The following is a 7,339-nucleotide window of genomic DNA, read 5'->3' as shown; positions in this document are numbered from 1 at the left end:
GGGCCCGCGAGCAGCGTTGCGGACCCGCACGGAGGCGATCCTCCCCGGGGCGGCCGGCCCCGCCAGCGTGAACGCGAACTCGCCCCGGCGCTGGGCCCCCGCCACCCGCCCGGCCCCGCCCCCCGCCGCCCGCCCGGCCCCGCCCCCCGCCGCCCGCCGGGCCCCGCCCCTCGCGCCGCGCTCGCGCCTGCGGCCCCGCCCCCTCGCCCAGCACCGCCCGCGCGCAGCGTCTCGCGCCGGCCCGGCCCGCCCGCCGGGAAACAGCCGCGAGAGCAGCGGCCGCGGCGGCTGCCACCGCGCCTTCTCCTCCCGCGCTCCCGCCTCGCCCCCGCCCTCGGCGCCTCGTCCCGCGCCCGCGCGCCCGCGCTCCGGCCAGCGTTCTCTCGGGGCCGGCCCGGGCCCGCCGCCCGCTCCCCCGGCCCCGAGCTCCCCAACCGTCGCGCTCTCGCCCTCGGCTCGCGGCCCGCCGCCTGCTTCCGGGGCGGGCGGACTGGGCGCCTGGTGCCGGCGGCCGCAGCGACAGCGCCCCCGGGAAGCGGAGGAGGAAGGAGAGAAGGGGTGGAGGTGGCCGCAGGCTGAGTCGCGGCCGGGATGTCCGGGCAGCCGCCGCCGCCGCCACAACAACAACAGCAGCAGCAGCAGCTGCCGCCACCGCCGGCGGCCGTGGCCCCGGTGTCCGGAGTCGTCCTGCCGGCGCCCGCGGCCATCAGCGCCGGCTCCCCTTCGGCCGGCTCTCCCGGCGGCGGCGGCGGCGGCGGCGGCTTGGGGGCCGCGGCGGCCGCCCTGCTCCTCCACCCGCCGCCGCCGCCGCCGCCACCGCCGCCGCCTCCGGCCACCGCGGCCCCGCCGCCGCCGCCGCCGCCGCCCCCGCCGCCCGCCTCGGCGGCCGCCCCCGCCAGCGCGCCCCCCGCGCCCCCGGGCCTCGCCGCGGGCCCCGGCCCGGCCGGAGGCGCCCCGGCCCCGGCCCTGGCGGCGGGCAGCAGCAGCGCCGCGGCGCCCTTCCCGCACGGGGACTCGGCCCTGAACGAGCAGGAGAAGGAGCTGCAGCGGCGGCTGAGGCGCCTCTACCCGGCCGTGGACGAGCAGGAGACGCCGCTGCCTCGGTCCTGGAGCCCGAAGGACAAGTTCAGCTACATCGGCCTGTCTCAGAACAACCTGCGGGTGCACTACAAAGGTAGCGGGCGTGCGTCCTGCGGGGCGAGTGGGGCCGCGGCCCTCCTGCCGCTCCGGGGGTGGGGTTGGGGTCGCGGGGAGAGGGGCGACCCCCGGGCGGAGTGGAGCTGGTCATGCCAGGCCAGGGGCAGGACACCTCGGGGGAATCCAGGATGACAGGACACGACTCGCTTTCTGATTTCCCTCAGAGATAAACCGTAGGGCCGGGATGGAGGCATCTGTGGGCTCGGAGTTGGGTTACATTGTTCTCCAGGTGGTGGTGGGTCAGGCGCGCTCCTCTTACGTGGGAGAAGAGAGGCACGATTCTGAGGTATAATTTCTAATTAAGGGAGAGCAGGGATGTTTAGGGGGAGGAGTCATCGGTGGAGGATTTCGCCCTCAATTAAGCTGGGGGTTGCCTAGGGGGACAAAAGGGCTGGGGGCCCAAGTTTGCCGTCAGTGTCTCTTGCTGACACCGACTGGAGGGCAGGAGAGGTGAAACCTGGTGAGTGCGCGTTTTCTTCGGGGAGCAGAAACCTACCACGACTGATTGGAAATGCCCTGTATTTGTGTGTTGGCGTATTATATAAAGTCTCGTTGAAAGCATGGATGTGTTAAAAACGTCATTTAGTATTTTAAAGAAAATTGGCTTGTGTTTTCCACCTTCAGTTAAAGAAGAAAAAGCCTTGGGCTAGTGCTTTTTCCCCTCCTCCCTCACCTACCTCTCCTATGTTAAGACAAAGCTTTAAGCAGATCAGTTGTATATAAAATTATAAACTGCTGTGGGAATTTTTGAAATGTAGCCCAAATTAATAGCACGCATCAAATTTACTTGTCTGGGGGGGAAAATCAATCCTACATATCAGTCTGTCTGGAAACATCCAGTTTTTTAGGCCCCAAACCTGCTGCTTTTACATTCAAAGCAGCCTCATTTCGATTGGCTTCAAAGGGAGAGTCTTAATCAGATCCCAGTGACATGGATATAGAGGGCATAAACCACCATTGTGGTGAAATTCTTAAAGTTTACTGGACTGAAATTTGAGAGGAACCTTGATAAATAAGTTACTATTTAATCAGAAAGGAGAATGGCCACAGAAATCTTCCAAATGATTTGGCTGCGGAGAATAACGCACAAAAATAGGGCTTGTTGAACATTCCTTCCTTTTACCCATAGACTCAGAGAAGTACTTTCCATTTGAAATTATGATTCTTAATCTAGATGGCTGAAATTTTCAAAATGTTGGACCTTTTTTTGTTGTTGTTTAGGCCATTTTGTTAATACCATGTGAAGGCTATTATTTAATTTTTGTGTTTTAGTTTGTGTGAACATTGCTATGTATGAAGTGTTTAATTCTGATCTGGTTACTAGAATGCTTTTTGTTAGACTCTGCAAAACTTTAAGTTTTATGGTTGATGGTTGATAGTTAGCTTATAAAATCAGAGGCAGAAGAGATAAGAGATTATCGAACAAAGAATTCTAGCTTTCTGAGTCCTGCCATCATTTGTAATTTTAGGCATGTTACCAGACAGGGTCTCAGTTTCTTCCTCTGAGTGACGAGGGAGTTGAGCTGGGTGGTTGGTAAGGAAATTTCCAGCTCTGAATTTCCATGATATCTAAGATTTGTGATTACAGTTTATTTAGCACTGTAACATGCCTTGACTAGTTTTACTAACCCCTTTGGCATAAAACTGATGATTTGGGTCAGGGAAAAGTGCAGCTTATGTGAAATTGGTTGGAGTTTGGAATATTTATGACACAGCTGTCTCAATTATTTTTCCTGTTGGCCTCTTCATTACTTTCTGTTGTGTAATACTAAGATTCACTTTCTGGAAACTTCACTCTTTTGTAAACATAAACCATTATTTCTGGAAGAACAGATTTTGCTGTTTTGTCATTCTTTTCCCTTCCTCTCCCTTTCTTCTGTCTCCCTTTGTCTCTCCCTTCCCCCTTGTCACAAACACAGGCCCTTTTCCCCCTTCTACTGCTTCTTCCTCGGCTTGTTATTTTAATGTGCACTGCGTGTGTGTTTTTCCTGTTGTTTTTCTGTGTGCCTTCTGAGTGGACCACACCAGAAGTTACTGAGCAGCTGAGGAAAGGGGAGGTGTCATAGGTAGTGGTAATCAAACTCTAAGTCACAAAATAACATTAAAGACTACTGTTCATAAAGTATTTTTGCATATTACAGGATTTCAAAAGATGGATGATAAATATTTTCTGTAATGATCAGGATTTTTCTTACCTTTGAAATAGAAGTTTCTTTTGCTCTGAACATATTCTGTTTTGAAGATGTTATTCTTCTAAATTGGAGTTACTCTTTTGGAAGCAGTGGCATTCCTTAAATGTTTTGAAGGGATTAATGTTAAAATAATGCCAGTCATACAGACAAAGTTGATTGGATTGCAGAGGAATTGGGTGTGTTTACTATCTTAAACATTTTTTAAAGACTTTTGCTTAGCAGTCACACACTGTTGAAATTCTCAAGCATGCCCCCCCCTTTTTTTAATTGAGATACAGTTAACATACAATAAACTGCATATATTTGGAGCATACAATTTGGTATCCCAGTCTCCCAATTCATTCCCCCCCAACCCTCCCCACTTTCCCCACTTGGTGTCCATGTGTTTGTTCTCTACATCTGTGTCTCTATTTCTGCCTTGCAAACGGGTTGATTTGTACCATTTTTCTGTAGTCCGCATGTATGTATTAATATATGGTATTTGTTTTTCTCTTTCTGACTCACTTCACTCTGTATGACAGTCTCCAAGTCCATCCATGTCTCTAGAAACACATGGCCCCTTTTTAAAATTCTTGTCAGGTTTGAATAAGTATAAATATGACAAGTTTAGATATAGTTATAATCACTTTATTTCACCTTAAAGCATTTTAATGACTATGACAATGGGTTTGATTAGTCTAAATGTTTCAGTTACAGGTTGCATTTTTATATTTGTGAAGTTACCACTATTTGGATACTTTGCAAAGCGTTTTAATACATACTCTCAGGAGCTTGTTAGTGAAGCTGGATAAGATGGTGGAATTCTCATTTAAGAGGTGAAAAATTGGGAGCACCTGGAAGTTAAGAGCTTCCCAGTCACAAGTGAGCCAGGATTGGAAACTAATTTTCACTGATTCTAAGTTTAGTGTTCTTTCCACCATACTGTATTGCCTATTTCAATTTGTATGAGACTTAATTATCTCAAATAGATAAAATCCAGTAATCACATTTATAACTTTTTGAAGACTAGTTGACTTTGAAGAGTAGTTGATGTTGAAAGTACTTCTTCTGGGGAAAGTGCTACCTGGAGCACACAATGCCATGGAAAAGTCCAGACACCTTGATTAGACTGATTTAGGGCAGCTTAGAAGAAATGTAAGATAAGTGAAAGTTGGGAGTAATAGGAAGAAATGAATAGTGAACTGCATCTTCTAATTGAAGTATTATTAACAGTGACCAGATAGGTTTAACTTTTGGTATGCCCAGCTCCCCTCCCTCTCAGTGTCGCCAGTCACTAGGCCTTCAACACGTCCTAAATTTAATTGCTTATCTAATTCCTTGCACTTCTTTATGCAGAACAAATATCTCAACACATATTTGCTTGCTTACCAATACAAATGTCTTTTGAGATTTATGGGAGGAGATATAAAAATGTTCTTGAAAATCAAAGAATTTAAAAACTGAGCTTTTCCCAGGGATCCCTTTGCCAAAATTTAGCTTTAAGAATGCTAGTTGATAGGTGCAAGAATTAAGCGATTCTAATAATCATACTTAACAGGAGTAGACAATAGTAATGATTTTTTTTTGTAATGATGATTTGTTGAGTAATTGCTGTAGGGCAGATATTCTTCTAGATAATTTGTATATATGCCTTACTCTATTCATTTCATGTAGTCAGCAAGCTTTTAGTGACTGTTTACTTTGTGCCAGGTTCTGAGTACTCAAAGGTGAATAAGACACTGTCTTTGAATTCCAAGACCTCAAAGGACATCAAGCAGTGCGTGTAGCAGGGACGTGGTATAGAGCACTGTGGAAGGTGGGGGTGCGTCTGCTGCAGGCTGCTGTTGGCAGGGATGAAGTTGGTGGGTCAGGGACAGCATCTGAAAGGGGATGAGGCCAGTGGTCAGTCTTAAAAGATGAGTATGATATGGGGAGGAGGGGCTGGGCATTACAAGGGAAAAAGCATAAACAAAAGCATAGAGGAGAGAATTATTTTCTGTGTTTGAATCTACAGTATGGGGTTGTTGGAATTTAAGTGTGTGACAAGGAGCAGCTGGGAAAAGATCGTGAGAGGCCTTATAGAGTATTTTATTGAGCTTAGATCTTATTCTGTAGGAGATGAAGAATCATCTAAGGATTTTAAATAGGAAGTGAGTGGCTCATTTTCATCTTTGTCAGGTTGCACAACTAATTGGAAGATGGATTCAGGAGGCACAAGACTGGAAATAGCAGACTCATTTAGAATGCTGTTGCAGACCATATAAGAGATAAGGACCTCAATTGCTCAGGGGTGGGGTGCAGAAGAGCAGACATGTCTGTGATCTGTACTGAAGTAACCCTGACAGGATATGATGGAATGATAGAGAAACCAAGGCTGACACTGGGTTTCTAGCCCTGTTAGGTTTTTGCAGTGAACCCTGAAGCAAATAATGATCACAAGGAAGTATTACAGTATATACTTAGAGATAGTAAAAATGGGAATCTTAGCCATGTAAACCAGAAGAAGCCAGAGAAATAGCATTAGAGAAAGAACAGATAGAGGTCTTCTGGAGTTCAGGTGGCCTGTGTAATCGCCACAGTTGGAGTTCATGACTTTTCACTTTAATGTTCAAATGACTCTGCCTCAGTGCTAGTTTCTGGTTGTTTTCTTTTTCTTACTGTTTTATCCTTTTTCCTACGTTAAACTCCCAAGAGACTTATCAGATTGGCCTAGCTAGTTGCCATCATTCTTAGTTGGACAGAGCTTTTCATTATATGCTGTGGAGTGACTTGGTGGCCTTCTTGTAGAGGCTAACCTGTGTTGACTCAGCTGTAGGGGTGTGAGGGTTGTTATGAAATACAAAATGTCCTGGCACAAGGATAGTGTCGGCCCCACTTCTCTCAGTAGGGGCAGTCTGTGGGTTAGTTTCTCCTAGGAACAACTGGCATGTACCATCATTGACCTGAACTTGGGAGAGAAGTTGAGGTCATGACTGATCTGGGAGTCACCTGTAGCTGGTAGCTGAAACTCAAGAGTGTCAAAGAGAGAGTAAATATAGTGAGAAGATCATGGGCCAGAGATGGAACCCTGAGCAACGCTAACATTAAGAGACTGCAGAGGGCCCGAGAAGGAGTAGTCAGGAGGCACCTGGACAGAGGGGAGGGGGGTGTCACAGAAGCTGAGCAGAGGAGTGTCAGAAATGGGGAAGTGAACTTCAGTGTCAAATGCAACAGATAGGTTTAGTGAGACAGGTACATAAAAATTTCCACTGAATTTGGAAAGTAGATCATTGTGACCTTAGGCAGAGCAGTGTGAATTGAGTGGTGGGGCAGAAATCGGGGTCAGTAGAAGGGACCAAGCAGAAAGTTTAGTGAATATAGTTTATTCTTAAGAAATATAGATGAGGAAGGAAATTAGGCAGTACCTGGAGGAGAATGGAAGTTAGGGCAGTTGTGGAGGGTTTTTTTTGTTTTTTGTTTTAATGGTTGCTATTGGAGTTATGTTGTATCTGGATGGAGATTAGCCTATAACTTCAGCATGTAAGATGAAAACCACATACTTAAAATTATCCCTAAAAAACCCTTTGGAAAGTACTGTGTTAAGAGACTATTGTATCATTTCTAAGTAGGTCTCCTTTTAGCTTGGCTGTATGAGTAAAACCGAAGTGACAGGTGACATAAGTTAGGTGCCAGTATGGTGTTAGTGCCAGGTATGGGGACCCAGTAAATGTCTACAGAATTTAACATGTTTTAACAAATAAATAGTAATGATACCTGGTTTTATTACCTTAAAGTTGGAAAAGAAGTTCATTATACTAATCACCAACCCCAACCCCACTGCATTATTGACAGTGATTTACAACACAGAGGCATATAATTTTATGAAAGGTGTACATGTTTTTGGGACACTGTACCCTTATAGGTTGAAGGGAAGAGGAGTAAAGAGGGAAAGGATGAAAATACAAGCTTGGGAGGCTGACAGAGTAAGGGCT

General features: G+C 47.4%; 1 protein-coding gene across 1 annotated transcript in view; it reads left to right on the top strand.

Annotated features, from left to right (window-relative positions):
* Positions 1-305: 305 nt before the first annotated feature.
* The window catches only part of RANBP9 (RAN binding protein 9), an 86,049-nt gene continuing 79,015 nt past the window's right edge, over positions 306-7,339 (top strand). The window contains exon 1 of the mRNA XM_057699351.1: positions 306-1,174. Within this exon, the coding sequence (XP_057555334.1) occupies positions 592-1,174 (583 nt within the window). The 5' untranslated portion in view covers positions 306-591. The remainder of the gene's footprint in view (positions 1,175-7,339) is intronic.

This window comes from Hippopotamus amphibius, chromosome 11 (assembly GCF_030028045.1).
Source record: "Hippopotamus amphibius kiboko isolate mHipAmp2 chromosome 11, mHipAmp2.hap2, whole genome shotgun sequence".
NCBI lineage: Eukaryota > Metazoa > Chordata > Mammalia > Artiodactyla > Hippopotamidae > Hippopotamus > Hippopotamus amphibius.
The sequence above is the reverse complement of the archived record's forward strand: the minus strand, read 5'-3'. Positions and strand labels throughout refer to the sequence as shown.